This window comes from Neolamprologus brichardi, chromosome 17 (assembly GCF_056152115.1).
Source record: "Neolamprologus brichardi isolate AB-2024 chromosome 17, ASM5615211v1, whole genome shotgun sequence".
In the NCBI taxonomy this organism is placed as follows: domain Eukaryota; kingdom Metazoa; phylum Chordata; class Actinopteri; order Cichliformes; family Cichlidae; genus Neolamprologus; species Neolamprologus brichardi.
In genome coordinates, this window is record NC_142120.1 from 17,809,349 (window position 1) to 17,825,833 (window position 16,485).

The 16,485-nt window shown below is 40.1% G+C and overlaps 2 protein-coding genes across 2 annotated transcripts in view; both read left to right on the forward strand.

Annotated features, from left to right (window-relative positions):
- Nucleotides 1–5,874: 5,874 nt before the first annotated feature.
- On the forward strand, nucleotides 5,875–13,542 carry LOC102787293 (uncharacterized). Its single transcript, XM_087830913.1, has 7 exons — nucleotides 5,875–5,965; nucleotides 7,743–8,148; nucleotides 9,531–9,644; nucleotides 10,664–10,728; nucleotides 11,072–11,233; nucleotides 11,953–12,066; nucleotides 12,156–13,542. The coding sequence occupies exons 2-7, from the start codon at nucleotides 7,752–7,754 to the stop codon at nucleotides 12,189–12,191; spliced, it is 888 nt and encodes a 295-aa protein (XP_087687039.1). The 5' UTR covers nucleotides 5,875–5,965; nucleotides 7,743–7,751; the 3' UTR covers nucleotides 12,192–13,542.
- A 599-nt stretch (nucleotides 13,543–14,141) lies between these two features.
- rassf3 (Ras association domain family member 3) overlaps nucleotides 14,142–16,485 on the forward strand; it is a 75,437-nt gene continuing 73,093 nt past the window's right edge. Inside the window, exon 1 of the mRNA XM_087830577.1 lies at nucleotides 14,142–14,643. Within this exon, the coding sequence (XP_087686703.1) occupies nucleotides 14,142–14,643 (502 nt within the window). The remainder of the gene's footprint in view (nucleotides 14,644–16,485) is intronic.

Here is a 16,485-nt window from a genome sequence, read left to right on the forward strand (position 1 = left end):
ATATGTCAGTGGACTGAAATGACCCTGTGAGCTCTGCAGTAACCTGTGCTGATATTTGCAGGACATGATGCTTTCCCAATTATTTAAGGGGACATTGTAAAGAGTCATGATCAGCCATCATAGAAGTCTGGCTCCCAAAGTCCCAGCTTACGTTTACTGCGGTGGCTTTTCTCCCTTTCCCTCAAAATTCAAACTATTAGTCGCCAACTTGTGTCCTCAGGTCTGCCCTCAGGAGGTTGGTTTGAAAGAAGGTTTCCGGTGCATCACAGATTGGCTCTGGAGTCCCTTTAGTGTCATAGAAAGCAGATATCCTAATATGGTTATCTCAGGAATGAGTAAATATGTATTAACAGGGTGTTGGTGCTTTGCAAGCACAACTATTCCTGTGCAAAGACAATCCCGCAGAGGCACCTATTTGTAAAATATATGGAAAATTTAAGAGCGGTAAAAACATTTGGAGTAGGAATACAGCTTGGGTCTATTTTCACTGCACTCTTATCAACCAATCAGATCGATCAGATCTCTCTGCCCTGTTTTACCAAGGGTTAAAACGTATGATGAGTAAAGACTCTTTTATTCCAGAGCTGTGTTGTTTAAACCCTTCGAATGTTCTTAGAATTTCTTGACTGAATCCACACTTTAAACATTCAGAGCCGATGTCTCGCTCTCTTTCTCTGCAGAGGTTTCTTGTTGTAGGATGGCTTCCACAAGCCAGATATCAAACTCGGTGGCCTTCCTCCGAATTTCAGCAGATTACGTAACGGACAAAATGTGTGTAAAATAAAACCACAAACTGATAATTTCCAGAAAGTGACTGTGCTCATGTAAGCTACGTTCATTCTGAGCAGCACACACACACACACACACACACACACACACACACACACACACACACACACACACACACACACACACACACACACACACACGCAGGCTTGTTATCACTCTTTCTATTTAGTAGAAACAAGACTTTGAATTAAACTGTGTCTATCATCAGCGTTGGTTATGCATGTTCTTTATTTTCTTACCTCCCTGGGATTCTGTTCTGGTAATGGCATAAAAAATGGCATTATTGATGTTTAAACTGTTCAATTGTTATAATTTTAAATGATTTATACTAAAGTTTCTTCTAAGGCTGGGCACGTGGTTTTGTTTTGTTTTTGTTTTTTTGCTTTTGTATTTTATTTTTCTGCTACTGATGATGATGATGATGATGGGATTACTTGAAGTTTGTTGTTTTTATTTTGTCATTTGGTAAAAGAAGATGTGACGCTGTTGTCTTGGTGTCTGACCTCATTTCCTGTTTGAGCGGTTGCCAGGGAAATCCCCTCAACACCAGTTGTTACTTGTCAAAACAAGCTGCTTTTTTAAGGAAGACACATCTTTGCAAAGTCATGCTGACAAGTGCAGAAATTTGAAAACAAACAGCAGGTGCGAAGGAGTTCACATGTGGCTCCTCAGTTCAAGATTACATGACAAAAACAAAAGCAACACATATATATAACTCGGTATGTGTTAGCAACACTCAAAAAGGCTGAAATATGCTGATGTTTGCTAAATGTAAGACAGCACTGGATAAAATACTGGATCAAGTGGTGACACATAATGTACAAATCTGACACCAAAACTGGGGAAATAGAATTTTTTTAATGGAATTTATATCTAATCATGTCTAATTAATATCAAGGCCTTTCTCCAAAAGAACTCACAGCCTCATGGTGGCAGTGAATAGAAAAGTCATGAGGTGCTTAAATCTCTGACGTAACTACTCTAATGACAAGACCATAAAAGCTATAAAAAGTCCCCAGGGTGCACCTGGCCTCCTTATCATTGTGTCGCAAAGGGCAGAATTAAATATCAGTGTTTGTGGGATGGAGACTCGTGGAAGGTGATGGGAAGTTGGAAGCAGGAATGACCTTCACCAGCTGTGTAATTTACTGGCAGGGTAAAATGGTGAATGGACTGATTCCTATATAGCGCTTTTCTACTCTCCTGGAGTACTCAAAGCACTCTGTACAACATGCCGCATTCACCCATACACACCCATTCACATACGCAGTATTATCTATACTTTGAGTGCTTTCTAACTATCATTCATACGCTGATGGATGGATCAGAGAGCAAGTCGGGGTTAGTATCATGCCCAAGGATATTTGGCATGCAAACTGCGGGAGCCAACCTTTCGATCAGCAGCTGACCTGCTCTTCCTCCTGAGCTACAGCCACCCCAATCTGGTTCACCAGATAAACCAGGCAGATGGTGGTTTTGAGGGTAAAACAAAATTATTAAGGAAACAAGCTCTCTGAACTCTCTGGAAGGAGTGTCTATCCCCACTCGTACATCTTAAGCTCCTCCTACCGTGACACCGTGCATGCTGTTTTATCATTTAACTCATTTCATAAAAAAGAAATCCAATGACCATTTCTAGCACAGTCTCACAGAAACATCCACAACTGTCTGCTGACAACATTCTCCCCTCTGTTTTCCATCTATCTGATATCCTGCAAAACTCTACCATAAACAGTCAAACAGGAAAAGAAATCCCTGTTTGATGGGCTGCTCTTCTTTCGCCTGCTTCCTCCAACCCTCTGCGTGGCCTTCACTACATCCAAGAATCTTCTCTCAGGTCTTCCTCTTTTCCTTCTGCCTGGCAGCTCCACCTTCATCCACAGCCTCTCCTCTGCACCATCCCAGCCTTACTTCTCTAACCTTCTCTCCAACCTTATGCCTTCCTGGTGTGTTAATCCTTTCCCTCCTGGACTTTCTCGATAAAAATCTTCAGCTCTTCCATGCAGCAGAATGATAACAACTGTGCAATCTAGTCTTCAGAGGTCAGGGGTTACCACCGTGACAAGCCTGGAGCCTGAGCCTCTGTTTGGATATTAAAAACCAGCCATGTTTAATATGATCATGAAGTTTAAAAGTGACACAGAATAAGAAAAAGCATAAAAGATCCAATTTAAGCCAACATTAGTCTGTTTGGAGCACCAGGCAGGTGGGTTTAAGTGCATTATAATTATATATGAAATAATTTTATTCATCATGATTTTATTTTTGCACCTTTGTGGATACAAAAGTGTCTTTGAAGCACTCTGACTGTTTCACATTCATAGCCCAGATGTTCTCCAGGATTCAACAAGCAGCCACTTGAAGAAATTCTGCCCCGCCTTTCTTTACCGTTTGATATCTGAGTCATAAACTTGTTCTTATACAACATCAGGAAATAAAGCAGTGTGCATTTTTAAGTGTTGTTAGCCCCTAAAGGCGACATGAACCTTCACCCATATTACAGTTTAATAAAGAAGAAAGAAAATCCCCAATGACACATGGATGAGACATTCCACATGTAGATATCCCTGATTCACACCTGGGAACGAATGTGGAACTTCTCTCAGCAAAAAACTGTTACTGAGTATTTTCTGAGCAGTTTAAGGCCTTCTTTTAAGAACTGAGATCGATTTGATTGGTTAAACTTTAAAAACCTCCAGATTTGGTTGCATACTTTGTGAAATACTTCCTCTTTTTAATTTAACACAAATTACAATGAACATCAGAGCCAGCTCACGATCATGTAGACTTCCTCTCTTCAGTGTGAAATGCTCATGCAGAAATCGATTCTTTTACTTCCCTACATCAAGAATCCATCCAAATTCCACGGATCCCAGTCGGTCACAGCAAGACACACATGCCCACAGTGGGCACAGAGTCACCGACTGACCCAACGCAGATTTCTATGTCTTCCTTGTGTTGTTTTAATTGCTTTTATGGGCCTAAGATCACCTAAACATGATTTGGTAACTGAAAGGAAAGTTAGATGATTATGAAGAATCCTGCAGACACTTCAAACTGTCCAAGTCTTAAGCGATTACTAATTTTTCAGGCTTTATTTATCCCAGTGGGATTGTTTTTTTTTCTTCATATGGTGTACAATCACCACACCCCACTTCCTTTGTCCTCCACTTGTCTGCTTTCAGACTTTGTAAAGGACACACTGCATGCCATGCTGAGATATGCCAAGTTATCAGATACAACTTACCAATGTTTGTTTGGTAAGGTGTCTGTTATCTGACTAAGTGTTTTTTGGTTTTACAAAAGGAAATTCTTCTGAACTTCTGAACTTCCTTATAAATAAAACCATGGTTTCTTGGCAACATTATACTCAAGCTCTCCTTGCAGTGACGTGCAGGAGCTTGGGGATTTTTTCCTGCCTTACCTGCTGATTGTGGAGCTTGATGATTGTCTGGTAAGGGCAGGCCTACGGAGGTCCTGGAATGTGGACACGACTACTTTTAGTCTGAGCTTTCATTTCTGCTCAGATCAATGTTTCTATGCACAGTGGTGTCACTCTCACCTTTATGTTGCAGCAGTTAAGCAAGCATGAAGGCAGATTTAGAGGTTAGCAGGGTAACCTGTTGCTGTAATAACAGGATGGGTTTATTTTTTTAAAAAATGAACAAGAAAACTTCCAGTTTATGATTCCAAACATTGGATAGACAATTATGGGCGCTTGTTTCTTCCACTAATACATCAAATTTCAGGTTAAATATCTCAAAATTTTAACTCAGTATTTCAAAATTGAGGTTACGATTGAGGTTAGTGTTCCTCTGAGACTAACTTGAAGTGCTGGAAAAATAAACTTGAAATTTTGTGCTATGTGAAGTTTATGGGAATTTAGAGCAGTTCAACTTTTGTTCTTCTTTTTCTGCCTAATTAAAAGGTGTAATACTAGCAACGAATCTGTGCACTGGGGACCATGGAGGCCCAGGCGGGGAATTGTATCTGAAGAAATAAAGTTAAGGCCTCCCTTGGCCTGTGTTTGTTTGACTATTTTTGTTTTTAATCGTTAATATAAGCTTCTTAAAATCTTCCCCTGATAAAGACCCTCCATATTATAACACCTACTGAAACCATCTAGTCAGTATTCCTTCATTTTTTTAAAAAAATGTTTTTTAAATAAACTAATTAAAACTAAACTTTCTTTCTATCAGAAACTAAACTGCAAGCTCTGGAAACGGACTGAAATCCACTCAACTAAAAACAAAAACTTGGAATTACCCAAGATTCAATTTTGGGTTTTTTCGGGAAAAACAACAGCAAGTTTAGTTGGAATTATTAAGCGATTAATCACGGAGGATAGTTGTAGTTGTGAAATGCACACTGACATTATCAAAAGATGAAAGTGATGCAAGTGTACAAACATGCGTAGAGGATTAGGGGGGTTATTTTGTCGTGAATTAAATACGTTTTTTGTTCATTAAATGTACAAGAACAGAAAAATGTGCAGATGATCTGTCATAAAAGAGTGCTCAGGAATGTGATCACCCACTTTTATCCAGAAATCTAGAAGCTGCGCTTTGCAGTTTCTAGCAAAGTGATTTATAGATACGGACTTGAAAAACATTTTCAAGAAAAATTTGGCCGAGAGGACAGCAGAATGTGCAACAAATACAAGATAACACAGGCAGCGTCGAACACAGGGTTGCTGAGTCATAATACCTGCGAAGCACGTCATCTTATTTATTCCATATAATTGATCATCTTTGATAAACTGTGCTGAATACTGCCTGTTTGCGGAAATCACCGTTTTCTGACATTTACAGACAACTTCTGCCTGTGTGCAAGAGAAACTCAGGTAAGAATATACCCTTACCACATGCATTTAAAAATGTTTATTTGTGTATTTTTTATGTAATTACTTGTAATCGAAAATTACCCCACCACGCTGCGCTGGAAAATAAGTTAATCCCCCCTCCAAAAAAGGTCTTACGAGATACGTAAACCGAAGAAAAGGTTTGTCTCGTCGTTGCGTTTTCAGCGGGGGCTACGTCATAGCACGTCAGCACGTGACAAAGTTGCTTAAAAATGGCTCGTGGACTCCGACCGGCAGGTAGTTCACTCAGTGACTATACGAGTTGGTGTGGCAAGTGTTTTTCCTTCGTTTAGCGTCTGTTTGACCGCTTGGGCCGTAAGTATATCTGTTTTTGTGTATTCTAGGAGTACTTTAAGTATTTAAAAGTGCTTCCGTGTAGCTGACAGGTCGTTTTAACTCACATAAAGTACACATTAAGTTTAACTCTCTAACTCTTCTTCTTCTTTTTATCGTGTTGTTAAACTCAGGGGCAGTCTCGGTTGGGTTGTTGTTGTCTAACATTTACAGCCACTTCAGCTCAGTCAAACAATGGCGACTCGAGTTTACAGCTACTTTTACACAAAAGTAAAGTTTCAAAGTCGAAAGAGTACAATAAAGTTTTTTTTCATGGCTAACGTAGAGTAGCTAGCTAGCTAGGTCGTCTTTACACGGTTTTATGACGGCTTTGACCCAAAGAAACACGTCGCATCACGGTTAGTTGTGGCTTCAGGAGTTCCCGGTGTATTTCATTGAGTTTGGTGAAACTATCAGCTGTTTGCCGAGACACGCCTCGACAAAGTCCTGAAGTCAAGAGGAGGAGCCACACAACAACACTTTAACATTAAGCTGATTTTAATTACAGGAATATTACAGATGTTCAGTTTGGACATGATGATTTAACAGGTACCAGTTGGACTACATTTAAACACGTCAGGGTGATTTATCCAGTAAAGTGTGTCAGTGTTCTCATTTTACATTTTAAACCTTTTTTATTGTATATTTTTGTAATCAGATGTGGGGGTTTTTAATGTTTAACTAAAGCTAAAAACTAAACTATGAGTTAAAGTCGTTTTTAGCAACTAAAGTAGAAATACTTTTTTTTTTAGGTCAGGGTTCAGATTGGTCAAATTGCTCAGGACAAGTTGCCGGATGACGCTTTGGCGTGTATTATTTATTTATTTCAGAGTGCGGATGACGACTGAGTCACATGTCTTCACAAAGTGAAACCAGGTGTTTGTCTATTTTAAATTGTAATATCTAATCTAAACTTCTTAAAATCTTCCCCTGACAAAGACCCTTCATGTTATAATACTTACTGAAACAATCGAGTCAGAATTCGTTTATTTAAATATATTTTATAAACTAACAAAAACGAAACTGAAACGAAATTTCTTATCCAAATCTAAACTGAAAGCTCTGGAGACTGACTCAAATCAGCTAAGCTAAAAACAGAAACTGGAAATAGGCGAGATTAAAACTTTTTAGACTAAACTACAGCAACCTTAGTTGGAGAGATTAATCACTGAGGATGTAAATTTGATCACATCTGACATTTTAAAATATGAAATTGATGCAAGTGAACAAAGAAAGTATGATTAAAGGATTCGAGCACAAAATATATTTTTGTTCATTAAATGGATGAAAGTAACAGGAAAATGAACAGATTTCAGTTTAATCTGTGTTACACAGTTATTACCTTAAATATTAAAGACACTTCATGTGCCAGAAACACTGAGCACACTTATTAATTATACAGCCAGCAGGTTGTGCAAAATAACACCAACAAGCAGAGTCATGCATTTGTTACAAATAACATGATATATGCTTAAAGGAAGAATTTTCCTTGCTCAAAATGGGATGTGATTTCTCAGGAAAGCATCATTGTTTTGCTAATACTTGAGACAATAAGTCTTTGTTGCCTCACTTAAAGGAAACCACTGCATTTTCTTTCATTTCTGCCTTTAGTCAGTAAAACCATGCTTAGAGAAAATAGTTCAGATATGTCTTTAGCTATTTGGGTAATTTTTACAGGAAACCCCCACTTCCATGAAGAAAAATACCACTCACATGATGGCTGGGTCTCAGTTTGACTCTTTTTCTTTTTTCGTAACAGTAAGCCAAGATGACAAACGGACACGTCGAAATCTACGACCCCATTCCCTGCCCTGCTGGTCGCTCCACTGGTACATACCACGACCCCGAGTCTACCCCAGACGTGGCGAACATGGAGGACACAGTGGAGTTCAGAGTCCTAATGGCCTACGCGTCGAGGAGACGACCAAACACACAGAGGAGCCCGGTCAGGGAAAGCGGTGGGGATGACGCAGATGGACATGTCAAAAAGCCCACAGAAAGGAAAAACAGAAAGAAGGGGAGGAGATTGAAACGTATACTGAGCATTTTCAGCTGCACCAGGCCTCAGACGAAGAATGAAGAAGACGAGGAGGAGGAGGAGGAGCAGCAGCAGCAGAAACCAATAGAGCCTGCTGATGAAGTCGCATTCAGATGTGCTGCTACAGGTGAGGAGAATAAAGGTGTAGCCTTAGATAACACGACAATTAGCCTCGCTGATTAATGTGCACCATAGTTTTGTTTATAAAATGTTAGTTCACTATCATAAAATCATTCACGGTGAAACTGATGCCTGAAATACACTAGAAGACTGACATCTGGCACCGTCTCACAGATAAAGACTCCAGGTTACATGTTTTAGTCTTAAATCAGCAGAGAGGGAAAAACCTGAGGTAATCTTAAACATGTTGGATTTTTATTGAAACAGTAAGGCAGGAAAAGTACCAGCTCCGACTGGAACTTAATCATTGACAACTTTATCAACGCTGTCATGATTTTTATTATAGGGAGGGGCATTGACATTGGTGTAAGGTTCACAGGAAAAATCTGACAACGTTCTAAATTTTTATGGAAACTGGAAGAAAGTTTTTGTGCTGCAGGAGCGCTGTAGAGGCGGGTAAAATGAAGAAGATCCTCTTGTTTTGTTTAGAAATAGGTGAAAGTCAATACCAGGTCGAAGATGTCACACTAAGAGTCCTAAACTCTCAAAAAGTGTTCTTTTATAAGTACGAGAGGACAAAAACACCAGCAAATATTTACTTGTTGCAGAACTTTTTGTCTTAAAAAATGTCTCTGAGTCGACTGTCAACAGCATGCCATAAAAATATTACAAAGGTAATTTTGTGGACCTCAGACCGTTTTATTTCTTTTTAGTGCAACGGGTGAACATCCTGCTGGTTTCCACTTAAACTAGTTTGAGTCCAGTTTGAATTCTGCAAAGTCAGCTGACCTGAAGACCGGTTTTAGTTTCTCATAAACGCTCATAATTACAGATAAGACCAACTCGAGGTTCTCAAAATGTAAAAGCATGGACGACCAGAAAGTGAAACTATGCTGTAACAAAAGTGCTGCCTGATACTTTAATGCTCTCCTTTATTTCAATTCAACTTGCTTTTTTGTTTTTGATAGACACATTTTTCTGCCGGAGCCAAAAAGTTAGACAAAGCTTATGAAATAATTTTAACCTGTTTTTGTTAGTCAGGTTTTCTTGTGGCAAAGCAATGAACAAAATCAGTTTATGAATTGGACATTTTAACCCCAGTAAATGTGCTTGTATATTCCACCCAGTTAAATAAGGTCAGTCAACTATTTGAGTCATTGCAGTTCCCTAAAAGGTTTTGAGCCTCTTTGTAAAGTCACCGGGATATTCCAGGAAACTTTTGAGGAGCACTGGGCTGAATCACTCACTTAACCATAAGATGTATTGGTTTCTTGCGTTCCTGTTTCACAAGCGTATACAGGCGTATATTTTACCCGGCCGATCAGCCACCGCCTGCTGTGATGCCATCCTTTTAGGGTCTGATTTGATATGTTTGTTCCATTTTTCCAGATGAGCCTGAAAAGAAGGACGAGAAGGCGAGTGAGATAGCAAGCAGACTGATGGAGCTTGTTGATGAAATCCAATTAAGTCCTCCAAATATAGAGTCGGATAGCCCAGAAAATGGTGAGTTTCTTCTTTTAAGCTTTTGTATCTCTTAAAAGGATTGAAACCAACCTGATGAGTGACACAGAATACGCATGTGAGCGCTCTCACAGGAAAAACCAAAGAATTACCCAGGAATGGTAAAACATTTGAGGCTGTCAGAGAGCCAATAGAAACATGGTATGTAGCCTTAGGAGAAGGAAGTTAAATTCTTCTGTGAACTCGGTCAAGATGGGCAGTGCTAACCCAGCAGGTTCTCTGGTAACAGAACAAACAGGAGTTCCTGGAGGAAACAAATCAAGCACAGGGGGAACGTGCAGAACAAAACAAAAGGGCCCCGTCTGGGTTCAGATGGCTGACTGCTGGGTCACTTTATGCATCTAGGGCAGATCAGATCCTAAATAATGCATGTGTAATGTTTGCACATCACATTGTAGTTTGCCCAGTTTAGCTGAAGTTAAGTCAATATTTGGGTAATTGGAAGACTTAAAGATAGTTGGCGTTTTAATAAGGCATCCATTTCCACCTTAATTTGGTTGAAAAGTAAAATCTGAAGAGTGTTTTCTAGCTTGTAGAAACTAATTTTGATAGTTTGCCCACTGAGAACAATCGGTTCTAAATGAATGCTGTAGTAGTTTAGTTTAAGATCCCCAACAGCAGCAGCTGTTGGTTTAGGTTCCAGATTCAGTACAAAAAGAAATGTGCCCACCAGTAATACCCCTTCATGTTTCATAGCCAGGACTCCACCAAACAAGTTTTACTAGTTTTACACGACAGACATTTATAGAAGGGACTGCGAAGTTCTGGGTCTAGATTCAGCGTTGTTTACACGCCCCACGTGTTTGTTTGTTTTTTTTGGTTTTTTTTCTGTCTTTGTAATCATGGCAGCTGAAGTTGGTGCCTTATTAAAGCAATCAGCAATTGCAATATATGTTTTTTCATATATATATATATAGATAAAAGTGTGCGCCTTTAATCCCATAAATGTTGGCTGTCTTGTGTTGTTGCTGCTGGTAATCGGGTCTTCTGTTCCTTTTTAGATGTGGAGGTGGAGACAATAATTGGTCTGCTGCTGAGAGAAACTGGAGACAAATATGACGGCAAGGTACAAAAACAACTTTGATCTGATGTGAAAAACAACAGAATATCTTTCTTTAGGAAGTAGTTTACCACCAGTTTGTGTCATGTGATCGCGCTTCTGCTGAGTGGTTTTGGTTTTTGACGCATCCTCACGTGCAGGTCACAGATATTTCCATTATTTGTGAACATATAATTAAAAAAATGATATGTTCACATTCCTCCAAATCAGAAACTTTATTATTACTTTGTTGTTGTTGGTGGGTTTTTGTTTGTTTGTTTGTTTTTTTCTTTCATCTGTAGTGATTGAACTTTATTTGTTTTTTGTTCTTTGTTTTGTCTGTGGTGTGTGTGTGTGTGTGCCTTGTCAGGTGCTGAAAGATGCCAACATAGCAGCAGAGCTCTTCTGGAATTACGATTTCTTTAAGAAGTTAATAAACACCTTCCTGATACGAGTGGGCCTCAGGACCCCCTCGCCCAACTCTCCAGGGCCGCAGGCGTCTCAAAAAACCCAGATGGCAGTGATGTGTGAGGTGAGAGCTTAAGCTATCAGTGAAACTATGAACGCTGGAGGAGTTACCAGAGTAGGAAACTCTAAGGGGCCATTATGCTTTCCATGTTGCTGGTGTGACGAGACAGCTGGACATGCACGTCTTGATTTGGCCGCCGCAGCTGGGTTAAAGACGCAAGTGTATGATCCTGTCAGTGTTTACTGCCATTTTTAATGACAGTGCAGTACAGAGGCTCAGGTATGCAGATATATAGAGGGAGATGTTGGAACTGTTCGAAGACTTCTCCTATATCAGGAAGCTGTCTCCACAGCAGCTTCCTGTGCCTTAATGGCGGGCATAAATAAGAGAGGCTGTGAGCTGCAGGAGCTGTGGTCAGGTAGCACAAATTGCTGTAGTTTCAATAACAACCACATATCGTTTATCGGTATCCTCGACTACGAACAAGTGATATATGCCCTGAAAAATTAAGAGGTCAGTCCCTAGTTAGCAGTAAGTAAACCTAGGAGCAAGAAGACTATTCACTTATAAATCAGATTCTCTCCAGGATAAAAACAGTTTTAAAAAAACAACAAAAACAAACAAAAATCAAAACTTGAAATGAGTCTGTGTATACTTGGGCAGGTGTGGCAGTGTGAGGGACACCTGTTTGCTGAGTTTTGGGAGTCATCTGCAGGTCTGCTGACTCATTTTCACATGACTGTCTTGGCTTACCTCAGACATCTGTTTTTCTTGTGTTTCAGGTCACCACTCGTCTGTCAGCTGTGGAAACGTTGCCCACAAACCGCCTGCTGAACCATGGTGCTCGATACATGCAGGATAACTTTTCAACCTGGGTGCAGGACCAAGGAGGATATGTACGTTTAAAACAAAAGCCTTCTTAATTAAACCATTAGCTTGACCTGTTGAAGTTTTGAAAACACTCAAGTATCTGCTTATTTTGCAGGATGCAGCGTTTGATGAAACTGAGGAAGTCGACTGAGCAGAAGGGACGTGGTTTACAAGCTCCACAGCTCCCCCTGTTGGCCAAAACCTGCATGGACTGTAGCTTCAGGAGCTGCTAACATTAACAATTAACTCTAACAACACAACAGGACATCTTGGAACTGTACAGAGAATAAAAATGAGTTTACAGACTGCAAAACATCAGAGCCAATTTCTCACAGATCATGTAATAGTTTTTATATTTAAGTTTCAGTGAGATTTAAATAAGACATTTCTTAAGACATTTGTTTTTTACATGTCTTAAATTGTTTTTGTATAAATGCATTACATGTTTTGCAAACTTATGCACTGATTTATTTTTTTTCTGTGATCTGATGGACCAGCACATTGAATTAAAAAAGGGAAAGTTGAATAACGAAGCACTTGCACTTTTCCCTTTAAAAAAACAAAAAAGCCCCCAAACAAATTGAACAGCAGTGACAAAGCATTCATGTGTTTCTAATGTTGTTTACTATTGTTTCTAATATTTGCACACAAAAAAAGAACTCAGGAGGAGACACGGATCCCTGTGGCGTTTTCATATGGAAGTAAATATCTGTTAAACATGTGAAGAAAGGCCCCTGCTTATCTGGGGAAAAAGTAGCAGCCAAAGAAAGTTTGTATCTGTGTCCTGTAACAGATTTTCAGTATGTAAAGGGAATATGACTATGGAGGGGGGAAAAAGCTCAGGTTAATTAAAATCAGTCTTTGTTTGTATTAAGTGCTTCCTGGTCACTTTAATGTGCATATTTATAGTTCACCTAAACCCAAATGACCATAAATTTAAAAAAGCCTTGTATTAATATTCATGTCAAAAGCCATGACCTCAAAATAAAAAGGCATATCAAGATTTCTACTTCTCAAATATGAGATAAGGAACTTGAAAAAGGCTTGTGGACAGTCGAAGCAAGCTTCCATAAGTTGGACGCTTTATAAAGTCTGGCTTTTGCTCACTGGATGTGAAGAAAAAAAAAATCTAAACTACTACAAAGAAATTCAGTTAAAACAACATCGAACAGTGAGAAACTACTTGTAGGTGGGTAAAAGGGCATCCTGAAAGATATTTTGTTTACTAGAAATTTTTATAGTCTAAAAGTCAAAGATGAGAACACTAAACATCAGGGGGAATAAACATGAACGATTTTTGCACGAGATATGAGGACAAACTTCAGCTTTCTTAGTTTAGTTAGTTTAGTTGCACGGGTTGTGTGATTATTTTTTAAAGCTGGAATATATGAAAATTTTGCGGTTGTCAGTCAGTGTGTAGTAAAGAAGTCCAGGACATGTTTTATGTTTTTTATGTATTCAGTTAAACAAAAAACAAAATCCAGATGTCTGGCCTTTGGTATGACCCTATCTTACCAATGTTCCCCTGCCAATAAACATTTTCTTTGTTTTTTACCTGCGGACACCTGATCTTTGTTCACTGAGTGGAATGGCACCATCCTGTGGTCAAAAGAAGGACTACAGAATGATGCTGCAGCAGTTTGACACAAATCATATTGACTTGTTTATATTTCCCCCGATGTTAAATGGTTACGCTCCGAGTACTTGCAGACATATTTGGTTTGCATTGTGGAGAAGGTTATCTGACAGAGGAGGCAACAAGTTTTATCAGGTACGAATTAAAGGGCCAACCGGAGAAACTGGATAAGTTGTTTCGGACTTGCTTGGGAGGGAGATGTGTGATGATAATGAGAAAGAAAGCTTAAATTTGCATGTCTGTAAACGAAGTCTGGGACGCAGTCCTTCCTGGAGCGCCTGTGTTTCATGTCTCCCAGTGAAATGAGATCCAACCCGTTCTCCAGCACACCTCCGACCGCCTCAACCTGCTCTCCGACTGCGAGCACGTTATCGACGGTGTCATCGTCACACATAACAAGACATCACCTGTGTGACTCTGGCGAATACACTTCCACGCAGCGGCGGACTATGAAAAGTGTGCGTAATGATTAAACACCACGCTCGGAAATACGCCCCCCCGCGCTCATCGGTCACAGATGACTGTTCGCTGGCCCTGCAGGCTGTCCATGTCAGCAAACACCACGACACGCTGAACGAGGGAACGTGGCCGCAGACGGGCGCCAAGATGCGGATCTCTAAGGCCAACAAGGGCGCGGCGGTGGTGAGGGCTGTCCGGCGGCAGGCGTCTCCTCAGCCGTCCAGTCTGGAGAGGATGTGGAGCGACAGAAAGCTGTCGAACTGTGGACCTGAGGGGAGAGACGGGGCAGAAGCTTCTGGGAACGGGATGGAGGGACACGAAGGGGGGCCGCCCCGTGGGAGGAAGAAGGCATCCAAACCACATGTGAAGACCATTTTCTCCCCCGAGGACAAGGACCCCAGGGTGAAGGAGGAGACCGGAGAGGGACACGCCTTCGAACCCGGAGGGGAGAGAAACTGGTGTGATTTGTGCTGCAAGTACATCTTCGAGAATGGTCTCACCTGTGCAGGTGAGGGTGCATGTGATTAAGTCAGGGGTGTGGGGGAGGTGGTAAAAGCCCACAAGATAAGAGGTCTAAATAGAAGGTGGAGGAATCCCAGAAGATATGGAGATTTTAATCTAAGAGGCTTGAAGCATTTAATGCAAAAGATCTCCCAAATATCCAATGTTTTCCTTTTGCTGAGCTTCACATATACTCCACCACAAGTCTATGATCCATATACATATGCTTTGGGAAATACTGTCAGTTATTTTGCTGACCAAAGAGGTAAAACATTTGCAACAGTCCTACATGATATTTATGTGGATAAATTAAAGAAACATGCAGGTTTTCAGCACTATAGGCAGAATTTCGCCGTTTTGCGGTTCGGTTATTTTTTGGCTTGTGTTTTGGGGTTTTTTTTTTACAGTCAACAATGAACCAGTTGTTCATCAGGTCTTTTAGGGAAGTTTAACTGATTTGAATGAACAGGTACACTATCAGTGACATCAGCATTTTCAGGTAGCGCCATCTGATATGTAGTAATCGCTCCTTGTTTCTGTGCTGGTGATGACTTAAATAGGCAGGGCTACGAAAGAAGCCCAGGCTGGAATGCATGTTGGCATCCAGAAGGACCGGTTCAGGTGTAAATGAAAACTGGGTGACTCCTCAAGGGCAAACTCTGGACCTCCCTGTGTGTCCACTTCTGTCGAGCAAACAATAGAAATAGGAACCTTAGAAACAATTTCTTCTTCCCTAATGTGTAGAGCTCCAAACATGGTTGCAGTAGTATTTGTTTTTCGATGGAAATTAGATGGAAGATGGAAATATTTGAATATCTGCTTCAAATACATTAACCCTTTGTACTGCATAACTACATAATCGTCCTTGTAGAAATTCCTAACTTATTTTATAAAATGATAAAACGCGTCATGACTAAGATTTTCTGTCAGATCTTCAGTTTCTGTTTCAACCTCAGTTGTGTTGTGGAATTCAAACAATGCTCAGTTGTTATGAAGGAATAAGGTATCTCCCCTACATTATAATACTACCAACAGCTCGAACTAAAAGGCAGGATCCATGCTTTCATGTTGTTTACAGCAAATCCTGACTATAACATCTAAATGCCGCAACAGAAATCGGGCCCATCAGAAGGATTTTTCCACTCTGATGTTGTGCAATTTTGGTGATTTTGTGTTAGTTGTAGCTTCAGTTTCCTTTTCTTAAGTAGCAGAAGTGGCACCCTGTGTGGTCTTCTGCTGCTGTAGCTCATCTGTTTCAAAGTTTCAGACTTTGTGATGAGTGGTTAGGCTATTTCAGTTACTCTTACCTTCCTATCAGCTCAAAGTAGTCAAGCCAGTCACCCTCTGATCTCTGAGATCAACAAGGCATTTTTGCCCAGAGAACTGCTGTTCACTGGATTTTATCTTTTTCAGACATTTTCTGTGTGAACTCTATTTCAACAGCTTCTGAAATACTCAGTCCAGCCCGTTTGGCACCAACAGACACGACATCTTCAAAGTCACTTAAATCATCTTTCTTCTCCTTTCTAAAGCCTGGTTTCAGCATCAGCAGGTAGCAGTTGCCTTAGTGCATTGTGTTGCTACTCTGTGATTGGCTGATTAGATAGCTGATTAAAGAGAAGCTAAACAGGTGTACCTAATAATCCTTTCAGGAGTTTGAGACTCAAATGGTTCTGATTTTTGAAAGGTTTCCAATTTTAAACCACAATTCACCTTGTTCTCACTGTACTCATTTACTTCATCTTATAAGGATGGATCAATTTAAATGTGAAGATATTTAAAATATACTCATTTGCCCATCTGCATATGTATCAATGATATAATTAATGTTAGAGACAGAAAAAAGTTT

Bases quoted from the DNA above. Each gene is read 5' to 3' on its own strand.
- LOC102787293 (XM_087830913.1), top strand. From the start codon at position 7,752: ATGACAAACGGACACGTCGAAATCTACGACCCCATTCCCTGCCCTGCT. The intron at 9,645-10,663 runs GTGAGTTTCTTC...GTTCCTTTTTAG, and splicing joins GTCGGATAGCCCAGAAAATG to ATGTGGAGGTGGAGACAATA. The intron at 12,067-12,155 runs GTACGTTTAAAA...CTTATTTTGCAG, and splicing joins TGCAGGACCAAGGAGGATAT to GATGCAGCGTTTGATGAAAC.